Source organism: Microtus ochrogaster, chromosome 10, assembly GCF_000317375.1.
Source record: "Microtus ochrogaster isolate Prairie Vole_2 chromosome 10, MicOch1.0, whole genome shotgun sequence".
Taxonomy (NCBI): domain Eukaryota; kingdom Metazoa; phylum Chordata; class Mammalia; order Rodentia; family Cricetidae; genus Microtus; species Microtus ochrogaster.
Genome location: NC_022016.1, coordinates 14,325,039 through 14,342,083, shown reverse-complemented (window position 1 = coordinate 14,342,083; position 17,045 = coordinate 14,325,039). Strand labels below are relative to the sequence as shown.

The window sequence follows — 17,045 nt, the reverse complement described above, 5'->3', positions numbered from 1 at the left end:
CTCCATTTCCCATAGACAGTTATTAAATCGAGATTTTCTAAGGAAGAACCTTAAGGAAGTGCCTGAAACAAGTGCATGGGTGAGCCTGACTATTGGACTGACTCTTTAGAAAGATGCACATGTAAAGGGGAATTGATCAGGAAAGCAGTATTGATGCATCTATAGGCAACTGGTAGGTAATGCTTGTGGAAGCATGCAGTGCCCTGTGCAATACAGACCACCCAGGAAACCCAGGATGCATGTTTGAAGTTATTAGCCTAACTTGGTTGCCAAGAAGATGAAGAATAAAAACTAAATGTAAGTTTTTTCCATACATCTAATTTCTAAATGATGAAGGAAGTGCCCTGCACTTTTGAGCACAAGAGGTGAATTGTTTTTATCATTTGAAGCAGTTTACCATCAATAGCTGCCAAGTAAGATGTTTAATAAGAAGTACAGTTCAGAACCTATTGATCTTTCTCCTTTTTTGTTGGTTTCCTCCAACAACATTAGAACTATGCTGTACATATGAATATATTGACAAAACTTATAAAGACATAAAGCATACCCTGATGGAATTCAACTGAAATAGATTTTAAATTAGTCCAGCCCAATTCTCAAGGTATTTTCTGTCTCACTTTTAACTTTTAATTTTGCTTTTGAGATTCAAAAAAAATCATTTTGAAGGTCCTAACTGCTGTATCTGACTCTTATATACTGTAGACCTCTACATTGCTGAGGATGGATAGGAATTTGAATATTGAATATATGTGGTTCCACTTTCTCTTTCAACTTGCATGCTTCATTAAAATTAACTTATTATTTCTTTGTTTGTTTTACAATTTCCATCCAAATCTTGAAATACATGGTCTGGTAATAAATAGTCTCTCCTCGATGTGAATATCAAACTCAAATGGACATCTTATTTCCCCAAAGTCTTTATTTTGAATTATTAGCCTATCAGCTTTCTCTTGCAATGGACTAGGATTATTCACAAAATTATTCCCATTTTTTCATTGATAGCACTTGACATAAGGGGAGATGGGGAGAGAAAAGTGAGAATGGGAGGATGGGGGGGGAACTTGGGGAAACAGGATGATTGGGATAAAGGAAGGTTGGATAGGGGAGCACGGAAGCACAATTCTTAGTTAAGGGAGCCACCTTAGGGTTGGCAAGAGTCTTTCAGTAATCAGAATCTGTTTTCGTTACCTCTTTCCAGAAACTCTTAGACTTGGGATACACTGGTATTTAAAATCCTGATTATTGTGATGTCAGGGTATCTGGTTATGAATAAGATGTGAAAGAACTCATGCTGCACAGGGAGAAACTGTAGATTTACTTGCTTGTTGCTCTGGTAGCATTGTAGAGGAAGAGACTGCATGTGTTTGAAGGAGATTAGAATAACTTTTGAAATAAGTTGATTTCAATAGAGTGGCTTTCTCTACAGAGGCACAGGACCTGACTTAACAAAGAGCTTGGGCATCAAAGTGTTGGCGATGGAATGATAACAAGTCTCTAGAGAAAGGCAGTAAAGACACATAGGTCCAACTGGCAGCATCAGTATGGAGATTCTGCAGTAGAAATTAGAATGCTACCTCTTTAGAAGTCTCAGATAAAGTGGACCCATGGGTGTCTGGAGCTTGTAGGAACTATGAAGAAGCCAGATGTCTCAATTATGTTTTTTTTTCACTATATTTATGTTTGCAAGTCAGTTTAGAATGAGGCATTTGATTGGTCATGAGGAAATGTATATTAAATTAATGCAAATGTCAATTGGTAGTCAAATGTTTGACAACAGTGTTCATAGAAATATTGCCCATCAAGCTAAAATCACAAGTAGGACCAACATGGAGAACACTTTCTAGCCCTGGTGGGAAGTAGTACCATGTTTGTTTATTGCTAGAATCATAGTGATAAAAGTAGGGCAGGAAAAAAACAGTTTATCATTTCTCAAGAGCTATGTCTAGAGCAATTTCAATATGGCAGAGAGATTTTTCCCTTAAGTGGGATAGATATTCAAGATGCAGGAGTCACATCTTTTATATTACTAGCCATTTGGAAAACATTCTCTCATTGTAAAGAATGAATATTTGTATGTTAGTAACCAGTTGCCTTTGTTCCATGGTAAAAATTAATCAGAAGTTTCTGACTAATTGAAATTTCTTGTGAAATTTCATCCTGGTGAACCACGTGCTTCTTTGAAAAAAATGTGACAGAACACACACACACTGTGGAAGCTCAAGTTCGTTATATAAAATATGGTCTATCATGTGTATAACCTTATAATTCCCCTATGCTTTAGTTAATCACCAGATGAGTTGCAACAGGATTCAATGTAAATTTTATAGGTAAATGGTGATACTGTATTGTTTAGAGACTGACAGAAAAATGGACTCAGCAGTTTTTCATATTTTCAGTCCTCAAATAGGTTAAATACAGAAGTCATGTGGGTATAGCTTTATTTGAAATCTATGAAAAGCATATCCCCTTGGAGTAGAGAGAGCTTACTATGTCTATGAACCTACTTGCTTGCTTTCATTCACTTCTGCTTAATTCTTTTACATTCTATTGGATCCTGTGGTTTGCTAGTGTCATTGTCTAGACTTAGCATATTTCCATCTTTCTAAAGAAAACAAAATCTCACCAGGCGGTGGTGGCACACGCCTTTAATCCCAGCACTCGGGAGGCAGAGACAGGCAGATCTCTGAGAGTTCGAGACCAGCCTGGTCTACAACAGCTAGTTCCAGGATAGGCTCCAAAACCACAGAGAAACCCTGTCTCAAAAAAACAAAAACAAACAAAGAAAACAAAATCTCTTCTTCCTTTCTGCCAGCTGTCAAACTTTTCTTCATAAAGATACACTGTAGGCACTTCCCTTTGGTACTTGCTAGTCCTGGCAAGCACTGTTGTGGCCATTACTAACCCTAGAGTACTCCTGCATCACCTCATCAGAGGTGTTTATGACACAGTGAGCTATTTGTTAGTTCATTACCCTCCCACATAGATTATGTACATCACTGATTGGAAATAGACATGTTACCATGTTCCTATGATACAACAGAATATGGTTTGTATTTAGTTCTCAACAAATGTTGAATATGTAGAAGATCAGATTTATGAAAAATAATGAATTCATGACTGACATTAGCTTTGTTAAAGTAATTGTGTTACTTTTTGTCTTGCAGAGGACCAGATTCCTAGGGGTTTCCCTACCATTGACATGGGCCCCCAGCTGAAGGTGGTGGAACGTACCCGCACGGCCACCATGCTCTGTGCAGCCAGCGGGAACCCGGATCCAGAAATCACGTGGTTTAAAGATTTTTTACCTGTTGACACAAGCAACAACAATGGTCGTATTAAGCAGTTACGATCAGGTAGGGTCTTGTCACTGTTTCTACTATCCCCTGGACAGTTTTGAAAAATACGTTCCTTTATTATTATTCTTTAATTTCATATTAATTTTATTTAAAAAAATTTACGTGTTGAGTTATCTCCCTCTTCTCTTCGCTCTTATTTTATGTGTCTCCATGTTTGTGAGGCCATGGCCTCATCCAGAATCTGTCTTCCCTTGATGTGTTTTGCGGCTTCTGTTTAATCCACATTGCTCACTGCTGTGACTGTATTCTTAATGATTTTTAATTTACTGCTTTTCTGCAGTATTTGATGGGTCCATTTTCTCTTCTTTCTTCTTTCTTCATTTTCCTTTGAATGAAATTTATTTCAACATTGGATTTCATTACAAACTTGCAAGGTGCTCCAGTGGCTATTTCCATATAAAATGTTCATATTAAACAAGAAAATGATTCAGTTGTATTCAAGTGTATTTTTCTGCTGTCTTTTCTGCATTTAAAACTCATTCAAGTAGCAAAGTTTAGTGAGTCTGGGCACATCTGCTTTCTTTTCACTAATACACAATACACAGAAACATCAATTCTCAAGTGGCCAGACCAATTTTTTTAAAGCACTTTTCTAAGTACCAGTGAAAGGAAGGTATTTGATTAGCACCATTTCTGTGTCATTGTTAGTGAACACTGCCTACACAGTAGCCAGGGTAGTGTGTGCCCATGCTCAGGGGCTTTGACCCCTCCAGTGACTGGATCTACAGAAGTCTGCTTTGGTGTAGACTCCAGCTTTTGCTGTTTTCTTTCTTTCTCTTTACTCCAGCTCCTTCTCCTGTTCTCATCCCAGTTTATTCCTTTGCTATCTGTAGATTAAAACAGAAAAAGTTCTATATTTCTTAAAGTTTAGAACCGATCCCTAGGTAATATCACAGGAATGTATACTAATAATCTCTGTGCTATGATGTTGCTAGTGATATTGATATAAAATTCTAAGTTGTTAACTGCCTGTCTTCCCAGAATTCTCAGCCTTTGACCTGTCCTGTGATGTTAAAGCGTCTTGTTAACTGACTCTCTTGCTTGTTGTCAGCAGAACTGTGTAGATTAGCATTCTGTTATTGTAAATAAATAATTATTCACATGTAACATAAATGATTTAGTGTAATAAAGCTTTAACTCTGAAAAATTTGTACCAAATTATGAGGAATATAATAATATTTTTATGCTGTCTTTCTTCTCTCCGTATTTAAATCTCCAGAATCCATTGGTAAGTGCTTAGTTCTGAAGCGCACTTCACCCCCACTAATTTCCATATTCAGAATATGATTATTATTATTAATAATAAAATGCATGGCATGCATTTTACTAACTGTAAGTGTAGGCACCAGATCTGTATAGTGGCACACACATTCATACCTCCACAGAACTTTTTATCTTAAGAACACTGTATAAAGAAATAAAATAGCCCACGAATTAATCACACAGTTGTAGCATAATGAGTAGCATAAGATTCCTACCCTCAGTGTTTGCTTTTAGCTAGTCTGTAGTATTTCGTCAAATAGTATATACATATATATATATATATACATATTTATATATATATACTTAAATAGCTTAGCCAGTATTTCCCTAAACTATGTCACTAAAATGCTGTATATTTTTGAAAGGGTACAAAGCTTATAAGATATACTTCTAACCCTATGTGAGCCCAGCCTTAAGAACACAGTTGCTTCTCTGAAAAAGGCAATTCTGCCTACTATGACCTTTGCCCTCTGTGGTTTAATGCAGCTTGCTTTTATGATCTACTGATATGATCTAATATATTCCTGTTTACCGATATAGTAATTCAAGTTTCTTTTAAGATCTTATTTAATTCTGTAAATCTAATCGAATTCTTCTCCCCAGCCCTAGCCCCCTTCTTCTCGTACTAATGCTTCTTCTTTCTAATCTTATTTGCATTCATATTATCCACCCAGGTGGTACACCAATAAGAGGTAAGAATGCTGACCTAACGTTCACAGAATGATCTTGCTCATTCTCCCCGTCCTTTCATCCCTCCTCATCTCTGTCTGGTTTTCAGAGCCATCCCCATACTGTCCATCAACCTGATTTCTTTCCCTCCGTTTGCTTATGATTCGTGACTCTCATATTGTGGACTTTCCTTTTCTTTTTTCTCTTTGTTTTGTTCATTTCTTTCTTTATGAAAATGATTATTTCAGTTCTGATATGCTTCAAAGAAAGCATATCCAGGTCGTCAGACCACAAACCAGTCCCAGCTTACCATCTGTCCCTCTTTTTTTTTTCTTTTCTTCTTCCTTTTTCTTTTTTCTCTTTTTTTTTCCTTTTTTCTTCTTCTTTTACCTTTTTTTTGTCCAACCGGAGAAAAAAAAAGATCATTTTTTTTCTTCCTTAGCTGTTCTTGTTCTGGACCAAAGCCAGGGCGGTCTGGAGAACAGTGGCAGACATGCAGAAGACAGCCTGGACCGTCTGCTTTTTGTCTTTATCTTTCAAAAGGATTTTGCTTTTGTTCTTCAATTCTTTTTTCTCTTACTGTCTTAAAGTCAAAGAATGACTCCCCTTCCACCTGACCCCTCCTACAGTCTGACAGCAGTGCTTTTTTCTCCACTTCTTTTTTTCTTGGGTGCTCGTCTCTGGATTTTTGGATCTTCTGTCCTTCAGCCGTGGAAACAGGTTCTCAGTACTCTTGGTGGTATGTGGTATTGCCGGTTTTTCATACTTTGACTCCGTGTGCGTTTCTTTTGTAATTCTTCTTTTGTATTTTTCTTGGGGTTTTGTGACACCACACTGCTAATCCCACAGTGGATTTTGATGGGTGTCTTAGGGGATCCATCCAGAGGTCCTCAAGCAGTGATTGGTTGGCTCTTCCTGGCTGGCCTGGGCCTTGCTTTTGAACTTTTTAAAACTCCTCTAATGCAAATGCTCTTTGTTTTTCAGCAAATGTCAGAAATGATTGTAAGTTGTGGCAAACTGTCTTTCTTTTCTTAAAACGTCTGCATGTCTTAAGGGAGTTTTATTTCCTTAATTGCTCTTTTCATAATTGATAATAACTAATTTTAATTTTTTTTGCTTCATGCAGCCTTTTTGTGCTCGCTGCGTATTTTTGGGCTTTCTTCCACAGAAGACTTTCTTGAAAACTCAGCCTGGTTTTTTTTGAGCGTACCTATCTTTTGCGCCACTTTTGCTGCCAAAATGAAACAAAACAAAACCAAATATTAATCTTTTGTTTAATTTAAAAGCCATACTTCCTTGAAGCAGTCTCACTCATCTTCATTTTATTAGTCTAGGAGCTAAGAGTGCTAATTATGACTAGAAGTCTTGCTTGGGAAAAAGATATTGTTTCTATATGCTAGCATTGATGATGTAAAAAATAATCTCTATATGTTTTTCTCATCGCATCATTTTCTGTCTGTGCAACTTAGCAAGAGATTGAACCGACGTTGAGTGGACCTTCGCTTGGCAGGGCTTTTCATATTGTTAAGAGGTTTAGCTTACTGAACCTCAAAAGCCTTCTCTGACCGCATCTTTGGTGATATATTTTATATCTATACAGGAGCCCTGCAGATCGAACAGAGTGAAGAATCTGACCAAGGAAAATATGAGTGTGTTGCCACCAACAGCGCGGGCACTCGTTACTCTGCCCCTGCCAATTTATATGTCAGAGGTAGGAATGGCGTAACCCGGGCATGTCTTCTCCATTCAGGCTCAGGGGGAGTTGAGATGCTCACAGGGTCTATGTGATTATGGAAGTGTTAAACAAGAGGATTTGGTAATGATTACTGTTGCTGAAGCAGTTTACTAAGTAGAAAATTAAAATTTGGTGTCTGTTGTTTTTCAAACTACATGAGGCTTGAGGTTTGTAGATAATTGTCTGCATTGTTACTTCCGATTCTGCTTTGATTGTACTGAATGACTGTGCTTTGCATTTGTTTGAAGTTTTCTTCTTTCCTTTCACTTTATTTTTCCCTGTTGTTTCTAATTTGTTTCCTTACAAATTTTGAAGTAAGTGCTCGGTGTACTACTAACCAGCTCTAAGCATGAAGGTGTTTATTTATAACTCCGTGACCTCTGCTGTGGAGCTAGGGGCATAAAGTCTCCAGACTAAGAAAAACAGTTACTAGATAAAAAAAATAGCACAATTGCATTCTTTCCTCTTATGCTGTCCTAATTAAATCACAGTTTTATATTTGTGCATATGCATCTATACACCATAAGATAATGATTGTATTTTAGGAAGTAGTATTAGCTCTTCTTGAAGTAAGAATGAGGTATAAAGAGCCAGTCATATTTTCTTATGAGTATTTAAATGATTGCATCTTGAGCATAGGAATGGCTATAACTTTTAATTCAGCTGGAAGGTATACACCCCTCTTCCCAGAGTTCTCAGAGCTGGATTTTGTTTTGCCTTATTTTCTGTTGGAAACATTTCCATTGTAGGTCTACAAATCCAAATAATCATAGAAGGTATGGGTGGGGGAGGGAATGGTTCAGTCTGTTCTTTAAGGTAGTACAGAATGGGGTTCGTTAAGAAAATACCTAGCTTGATTTTGAAATTTTTGTTAGTGATAATTGTGTGCCCCTGGGGATGCCTTTTGCCTCCCTCGCTGTGGAGTCTGTACCTCGGGTGGGGTTGGGAGTGCTGTGTACCGAGAATCTTCCCCAAATTATTTGAGGGCCCCAATCCTTTTTTCTCACAATGGTGACCTCCTTTGCTGCATGAGGCATGCATTCCTTCTTCTATGGAAAATTTCAAAATGATGCTAGCTATTGTTCCTAATACTGCATTAGTCTCTGAGGTATTGCTAACTTTTCCATCTGAGGTAGGAAGATGAACTAGAATTACTTAGCAATGTTCAAATAGTGGTTGAAAGCCTTGATATGGCCTTTTTACTCTCTCTGTGTTTCCCTTGTTTTTCTCCTTTTCCTCATTTCATTGTGTTCTGCATCAAACCCCCCTACATCCCTCAGAGCTGCGAGAAGGTTGGTGTGTTTTTTACTTTTTACCCACCTTACAAAACTATTACTTAAATCAATAACAAAGAATACAAATGAAATGAATGTAGCTGCACTGTGGTCTTCTTTTGGTTAATGGTATATAATTGCAGAGAATGTTCTGGCCTTGGCTTCTGTTGCTTGCTGGTGGTGTCTAAATGCCGTGCATGATGGGAGAAAATATACCTGGGTGCATGGGAACTGGTAACACGCAACTTTCTGTGGTCCAGTGCATTGGTCAGTGTTCCTGCTTTCCTACCCCCACCCCCAACTCTTCCCATCTTCCAGCCACCTTTTATTTTTGTCTTCTCGGGGTGCCTGCTGCCCACAGGTGATGTTTTATAATTGTTCCCTGGCCCCTCCATTTTTTCTTGATCTGTTCTTTGACACCTCAGAGTCTGTGCTGGCCCCTGCTTGCTTCAGTAACCTCTGAGTTGACTGCAGGAGGCATGCTTAGCCCCATCCCTTCCTATGGATGTCACTCACCCTTACACCATTGCAATGAGCCCTCTCCAGGTAGAGGTTTTCTGATCCTAAGCGTAGCCAGAGTTTTTAGACAGAATCCCTTTCTATCTTGGGGTTAAGAAGATGTTTCCACGTCCTTTCCTATAACGTCAGAAATCAGTGTTTGTTCTCTGCATTAAGAGTGTACTCGTGAAGGTTGCCCCTTTGGTTTTAATATTCTTACAGTGTAAGGTTTTGCCCCTGAAGTCCCAGACAGAAGCTCTTTCTTCCTCACCTGAGCTTTTTACATTGTCAAGGTGCATGAATTTAACACAACGGAGCATGCAGATTATCTGAAGCAGGAGCACTGAACCGTGTTTGCTTGGTAGTGGGTCTTTTTTATTTTTTATTTTTTCTGTGTCATGTTGTTTTAATATGATAACTCCTCTTAATGTCACATCCTGCTATGTATTTTAGACCCAGTGTCTATCAATTTGAATATAGACATAAATTCCACTTACTGGATTCTGTGGTCATTGATGCTATTTAACCTTCTATACAAGCTGGATGGAATCCTGAATGTGAATCCCCTCCCCAAGTCTACAAACCTTACCTGTAACAACCTCCCTGTAATCGTCTAACCTGTTACCTTCTAACTTCCAAACAAGTCCACATCTCAGTCACTACACTCTACCTTCTTTCTTGGTCTTTATTCTTAATTTCCCACTATTTCTTCTTTGCCCTTGTCTAGGATTCCAGCCATTCTTCCGTTGTTCTATTGTGGGCCTTAAGAGTCCATCTTGTGCATGACTCGCATGACTCAGTCCAGTATAGTATCTACTGATGTTGTTTGTTTCTTCTTCTGTGACTGTCAGTTTCTATATGCACACACATAATCACAGATACACAGTAGACACATCTCACAGACACAGACACACATACACACACACTATATATATATGTACATACACACATATATATGTATGTGTATTTCTCTGTTTGTCCATTGTTAGTTGAAGTTTTGAGCTGAAAGCAAATAAATTGCTGTTTCAGTGTACTCAAGGTGATGTTTTCCAGGGCTGGGATGTGACTACCTCATGCACACATTCATATCAGCTAGGAGTACACAGCACTGATGCAGTCTTGATACTCACATGCTGATGACCATCCTGTCGGCTTTTGCATATACATGCCTGCATAAAATCATTGTTATATGCATGTATGTATATATTTTGGTGTTTATCTTATGCATGGTGTTTGTATATTGTTAACTTGTAGATAGTTTTTCTTTTTGTGTGTGGGCCTATATAGGTCTGAATCAACTGTTGTATGATGTGTCTAAGATATCAATGATTAAACTAAATAAATGATTCTGTGTATACACACACCATACTTGTATGGTCTGTATTATTCACAGTTTTTTTTTTGTTGTGATTTTGGATAATTTACAGTTCAATTGTTTAATCATGTCTGTATGGTGCATGTCATGTGTTTAACTAGCTGCCTTATTCTTGCCTTGTATATGTTATCATGTTGCCTTGTGTTTTTGTTCCAGTTCGCCGTGTCCCACCAAGATTCTCTATCCCACCCACTAATCATGAAATAATGCCAGGTGGAAGTGTTAATATCACCTGTGTGGCAGTGGGGTCACCAATGCCTTATGTGAAATGGATGTTGGGGGCAGAAGATCTGACACCTGAAGATGATATGCCAATAGGAAGAAATGTCCTCGAACTGAATGATGTAAGACAGTCAGCAAATTACACCTGTGTTGCTATGTCAACACTGGGCGTCATTGAAGCAATAGCACAGATCGCTGTCAAAGGTATGCCGAGATCATGCTCTGTAAATCTGAGTTATGCTCATCCTAGATTCAGGATTTTAAAATTAACCAATTCATCACTCAGTGCTTCAGTTGTATAGAACCTAATTCCATCTGTCATAGTATAGAAAATGTTCATGTCATAGGTGGACCAATTTCTCTCAGCTTTCTCTTTCTTTTTCTCTCCTTTTCTACCTTCTTTCCTGTTTGGGAGGGCCATATGAGTGTTCCACCACTAATCAACATCTTTTTCCTCCTGTCATTTTAATTTTGATGAGATTTCATTGAACTGCAGGCTATGATTTAATTTACACTGTGTCCTATACAGGTCATCAGTCAGTGACTTCTTATTTTAGCCTCCCAAGGAAGTGGGATCAAAGATTTATTACTCAAATCTATTTGCAGAGTCTTTCCTAAGATATTAGGAATCTAAATTGGGATAATTATTAGAATTTTTAGGAGCAAGTCTGGCTTAGTCACTGAGTAGATAGAGTCGGGAATATTACACCAGGTCTACTGTTCTGGTAAGATGGATGGCCTGCAGACTTTGATTTGGTCCAGATTTTTTATATGAGTCATGAGAAGAATATTAATGAGTGTCATTAAATGCATTAAATCTCTGAAAAAAATATAGAAATAAGAGATAGTGATAGAATCAGTATGACCTAATAATAGTTGCTCTATTTGATGGCCCTACCATTAAAAATCAAAATGTAAATGGATCTGTTCTATCTTAGCTCTGTCCTTCACCTTGCATATATGAATACTCATGAAATATTCTCTTCTTCAACAATCGTACTAAATATAACCAAAGTGTTATATTCTGTGAACATATCTTTTCCAGCAAAAAACTGGAGTTGAATATGTGTGTGAATATCACTTTCTTTTACCCAGCACTTACATAATTCTAGAAAACTTACAAATCGGGTCATAGCGAGTGTGATTTGAGTTTCCTGTCAGTGTCTAGAATTAGTTTAAAATGAACTTAAATCATCATTCTATTTGGGAAGCATGGATTTATAAAAGGCATCACACTTGTTAAAATTGGTATCATATCTCTAACTGAGCATATATATCCAGCATATCATATGGCATAAGAACAAAAGTATACATTATCCACATTGCATCGTGCAATCTAGTATCTTATTTATCCTTAAACTATTAAGCATGTTTGTCATTGTTCACATGTTATAGATATACACCCTTACTGTACAGAAGTGTGCTAGTTCAACCAATGATGCCAGTTTAGGAAACACAACCTTATTTAGCAACAGTTTTATTTTCCTGCAGCATTCAGAGTTATTCATTCTGCACACAGTTCAGAATATTTAAATAAATGTATTTTTGCTACTAATTTTAGTAATGTTTCTTTGCTAAATATTGTGATTATGTGAATATTGGTAATATGCAGAAAGCATACCACCTAGTTTTCTTATAGGCATTTGAGGTTCAATATTTGAGGTTTGTAAAAGACATTAAAGATTTTTGAAGTGAGAGTAATACCAAATAGTTATCATACTCACTTTTGTGTCCTTGTTGTCCTGAATGTTCCTGTTTCCCTATCTTTTCCTACTTCAAATATGAAATAAAAAGGTAAAAATTGAAAGAAGAAAGAAGGAAAACAAAACAGGAAAAATACTAAAGTCTGGTGTTTCTAAGCTGCTGTCCTACATAGTTTTGTGATCCTGGCCTCATGCTAACAGGATATGATTTAATTATAAGCATTATCATGTGGAGATTTTTGGCTTTTTATCCAGCATAAAGCTTAAAAATGAGACCTCCAGTAATGATGGTTTGCAATCTTAAGATGTTTTTGAGATTTGTTCTGTTATAAGGAGAAATTCAGATAACCAAAACAACATATTTAAATACTGAGGTTTGTTGAATAGCTATAATCTTAGATATATCCAATGAAGAATACAAAAAAATATTATTGACAAAATACTTTAGAATGTGACTTGTGAATATGTCTTAAAATTCCCAAGAAATTTTGAGAATTATGAAGAAACATGACTTAAAATTATTGTTCTACTTCCCTTATTTTATGTGTGTGGGGGGTAGGGTGGGTGAGGTGTGGTGTGTTTGGGGGGGATTGATGAGAATCAACCCAGGCCTCCTCACTTGCCAGGCAAAGTACACTGTCATAGTTCTACCTTAATAATTTTAGATAGGTTATTTTTAAGTATCCTAGTCGTGTTTTCTATTGCTTTTTTAATTACCAATAACCAAAAGCAATTGAGGAAGAAAGGGTTTATTTTAGCTTAAACTTATATATCACAGTTCATCATTGAAGGAAGTCCTGAAATAGAGGCCCTGGAGGATCACTGCTCTCTAGCCTGCTTATCATGGCTTTCTCATCTCTCTTGCTTTCTTATATGCCCCAAGACCACCTGTGCTTGGGTGAGACTACCCACAATGGCTGTGTCCTCCCACATCAATCACCAATTAAGAAAATACTCTCATAGACTTAGCCACAAGCCAATCCATGGAGACATTTTCTTCATTGTGCTTCCTTCTCCTCAGATAACTCTCTAATTTGTGTAAAGTTGACAAGGAATGAGCCAAGACACTAAGAAATTCATAACGTTCTTTATTTTTGACAAATAGAAAACAATTCAATACTAGTTCCTTAATAGCAATTGAATTTCATTTCCATATATTCCAGATTTAATGTCTATTGGTATGTATTTACAACATTAATTTATTGAACCAGGGATTAAGTGACCAAACAGTGGAAGTAAAAATTGTAATGATTGCAGTTAGTGTTTATGAAAGCCCCAAAGTCTATGTATATTACTTACTTAGCTCATTAATCTCCACAGCATATCTGTAAAATATAGCTACTCCACAGTGCAGTGAAACTCCAGTAATGCAGCTTGTCCAGTTTTCATGTGAGGAAACAAAAGTCAAAAGACATTAAGTGATTTATCCAGGATCACGTAGTGAATAAGTGTAGATATGAGTACAACCCCAAAAATGCCATCATCTGCTAGAAAGGTGGGATCTCGGCCACCTATTTGTATTTTACAGTTCTCTTGACCTCTTTGGACATGATGCATTGCTTCATCTGATTAAATCTTCAGTAGTGGTATAATCTTGTCAAATTAATAATCGAATATAGTGATTGGCATATCAGCTGAGAAGGAAAAATGGTCATTGTCTTTTTTTTCTGTCCCAAAGCCTTACCCAAGCCTCCAGGAACTCCAGTAGTGACTGAGAGCACAGCTACAAGCATCACGCTGACGTGGGACTCTGGGAACCCCGATCCCGTCTCTTACTACATCATTCAACATAAGCCTAAAAATTCTGAAGAACCATACAAAGAAATTGATGGGATAGCAACCACACGCTACAGTGTTGCTGGACTAAGTCCCTACTCGGATTATGAAGTTAGAGTTGTTGCTGTAAATAACATTGGTCGAGGTCCACCAAGTGAGCCTGTATTAACACAGACCTCAGAGCAAGCACCATCCAGTGCCCCACGAGATGTCCAGGCACGCATGTTGAGCTCAACCACCATTTTGGTACAGTGGAAAGAACCTGAGGAGCCAAATGGACAGATCCAAGGATATAGAGTTTATTACACAATGGACCCGACCCAACATGTCAACAACTGGATGAAACACAATGTAGCTGATAGCCAGATCACTACTATTGGCAATTTAGTACCCCAAAAAACATACTCTGTCAAAGTCCTGGCTTTTACCTCAATTGGAGATGGCCCTCTTTCAAGTGACATACAAGTCATCACACAGACAGGAGGTAAGTTTTTTTCTACATGGGAAATGGGGCAAGTGGCTGTGGGAAAGATAAGAACAAATAAGGAAACAGCAAAGATAATAGAAAACAAAGTTGTTGAGATTTAGGACTTCGTATTGTGCTTTTACGTTTGCTTTAATCTATGAAACTTTAAGCAACATAACAGTTTTTTCTGAGGATCTGTACAAGGACTACACAATTGGACACACTATCTATAAATGTATAGGCAAAATATTGTTAATCCTGATGAAGGATTAATTCCTTTTCTCTGGTTTCATTCCTAGAGTGCACTCATGCCTTATTTTCCTGGCTTGTGTGGGCTTTAGGAGTTTTCTAATTCTGGGTGTTTACTTCCTATCTTTGTGGTCCCAGGTCTCAAGCATGTTTACAGCAGGTTTTTGCTTTGTTTGACTTTACCATTATTTGGTTCTTCTGAGCTTGTTCACAGATTATTTTCTTGCTATACTGTGTGAAAGCTAGGTGTCTCAGTGCCAGTTATAAATGTATATATTTCACTACAGTCATAGCAAATCTATGTTCCTTCATTATTGGCCTTTGTACTTCTGTATTCCTTCATTCACTATATTAATATGCAAGGAAATATGTAAACTTACTTAAGGTTTTCACTGGAAAATAATAGAGATCTATGAACATTGTTCTTTTTCTCAACAGCCTTTTCTCAGAAGTGTCAGCTGTTTCAGATAATATTCTTGTGATTCCAGCAGCTCTAAAACCAGTAAATACGGCACACAAAAAAAAGAGAATGGGGCTTATATTCTACTCTAAGCTTTTCTCATGTTTTGACTATAATATTGGAGTGACATGATCACAATCTAATTCTTAAGTTACACCAAGCTTGGGGAATTTGAATGAATTTTTTTGTGTGTCAGTTTTTGTTACTGTGGTGAAACACCTGTAACAGCTAAATGGAAGAAATAGATTACTGGAGGTCAGATCAGCCCTAAGCCTGTGGTCAGCTTGCTGTATATCTTCAGCATTCCAACAGCAAATATGCCCTTTACCATGAAGACGGGAGAAAGTCAAACAGGTGGACACAAGAGGGATAGGTTTCCAGTTCCCCCTTCTTTTCAGAGGACTCCCTCTAAATCAGTCTGCTAAGTGCCAGGTTGCTAGATCCCATAGACTGGTAACCAAACTTTAGTCCATGGGCCTGGGAGGCAGAGGCAGACAGATCTCTGAGTTTGAGGCAAGCTCGGTCTACAGAGTGAGTTCCAGGACAGCCAAGGCAACATAAAAAAAAAAAGGAAGAAAAAAGAAAGAAAAGAAGAGAGAGAGACGCTGTCTTGAAGACAACAACAAATTAACCACAATTCTTTGTCTCTCTGAATTTCAGTTGTCTCAACTGTTGTCATAGTAACTGTAATTGAATATTTTTTTGTGGTTCTATTTATTTTTTAAGTGCTACAGACTTGGCAGTTTGAACAGCAGAACTATATTGCCTCACAGGTCTAGGCCCTAAAAGGCTAGAATCAAAATATCACAGGATTGCTTTCTATGAGCACTATGGAAAAAGGTGTGTTCTATACCTGTCCCTGAGTGCTGTCAGCATTTCATTTGTTAGCTTGTAGAAGCACGTGCTCCTTAATATATCTCCACACTGTGCTGTTTCTAAGTATAAGTATTTGTTTAAATTTGCACATTGGTCATGAGAATTAGGTCAACCTAAAAACCCTCCCTCATAACTAACTTTGTCTCCCCTAGAGATGCTTTGCGGTGCTGAGTTCTAGGACCTCATCATGCAATTTGTGAGGAAATAACCATCCATTCCCTCCACAATATGGATTAGCTAATGGAGAAACATAATAGCTAAAATAAAACAATAGCAGCTAATCCATGTTATCCCATATGCTGTGTGTATCTTGTGGACATTGGTACTTATGATCTAAATAGAGGAGAAGACTTTGACAGCAAGTAAAACTAAGGGAGCAAAAATGAAGCAGATTTAGGTCTTGGGTCATAAAGTTACTGGTGCAGCTGATGTCAGAGGACCCTGGATACTTCTAACTGCCATCATTTTTAAATGATGAATTTCCTAATGTGATCGCTTTAGTGTGTTTGTACCTACTAGGTATTTAGTAGGTAAAGAGAGTTGGAGATTATATAATTTATTCTTCTTATTATTTAAAATTACAAATATAGTAAGATTAAATTTAATTTCAACTCTGAAATGTTTCAAGTGTTTTGAATGGAGTTAAAAAATGATCATTTTTCTTAAAATCACTATTATTATGCCCAGGCACTAGGTTTGACTAAGTTTTATAACTACAAACTTAAGCCTAGCAAACTGCAGTGTTTTAATTTATATTCAGGAGACAAAGGATTTAACTACCCAAGAAACAAGATTTTTTTTCTGAAATCAAATTTAGTGAAAATATGCAAATCCCTGAGATTCATGAATATCTTTATACTCAGAATATTGAATTACAGAAACCTATCTTTCTATCCCAACTTAGTGAAAAATGTAAAAATGATTTTTAATTGGTGTATTGTTTAAACTACCAGTGGACACAAGCATATGTACATGGATGCTGTGTGTGAAAGAACAGTTGAGTCAATTCCATACGGTAATTTTCCTTTTGGAAGGTCTGATTTAATTCAGTACCAAAATTAGAAAATGTACGTGATTGTACGAAGGTGCATTCTATTTTCTCTCTCTCTCTCTCTCTCTCTCT

The 17,045-nt window shown here is 37.3% G+C and overlaps 1 protein-coding gene across 17 annotated transcripts in view; it reads left to right on the top strand.

Annotated features, from left to right (window-relative positions):
• Window positions 1-3,169: 3,169 nt before the first annotated feature.
• Window positions 3,170-17,045, top strand: part of Ptprd (protein tyrosine phosphatase, receptor type D) — a 192,124-nt gene continuing 178,248 nt past the window's right edge. For 12 of the 17 annotated variants that reach the window (XM_005352665.2, XM_026781872.1, XM_013348252.2 and 9 more), the window contains exons 1-7: window positions 3,170-3,353; window positions 4,576-4,584; window positions 5,294-5,311; window positions 6,889-6,999; window positions 8,304-8,315; window positions 10,327-10,596; window positions 13,774-14,355. In XM_005352665.2, coding sequence (XP_005352722.1) covers window positions 3,200-3,353; window positions 4,576-4,584; window positions 5,294-5,311; window positions 6,889-6,999; window positions 8,304-8,315; window positions 10,327-10,596; window positions 13,774-14,355 — 1,156 coding nt within the window. In that variant the 5' untranslated portion in view covers window positions 3,170-3,199. The remainder of the gene's footprint in view (window positions 3,354-4,575; window positions 4,585-5,293; window positions 5,312-6,888; window positions 7,000-8,303; window positions 8,316-10,326; window positions 10,597-13,773; window positions 14,356-17,045) is intronic. The other 5 variants (XM_026781863.1, XM_026781865.1, XM_026781864.1 and 2 more) reach the window with 5 other exon arrangements.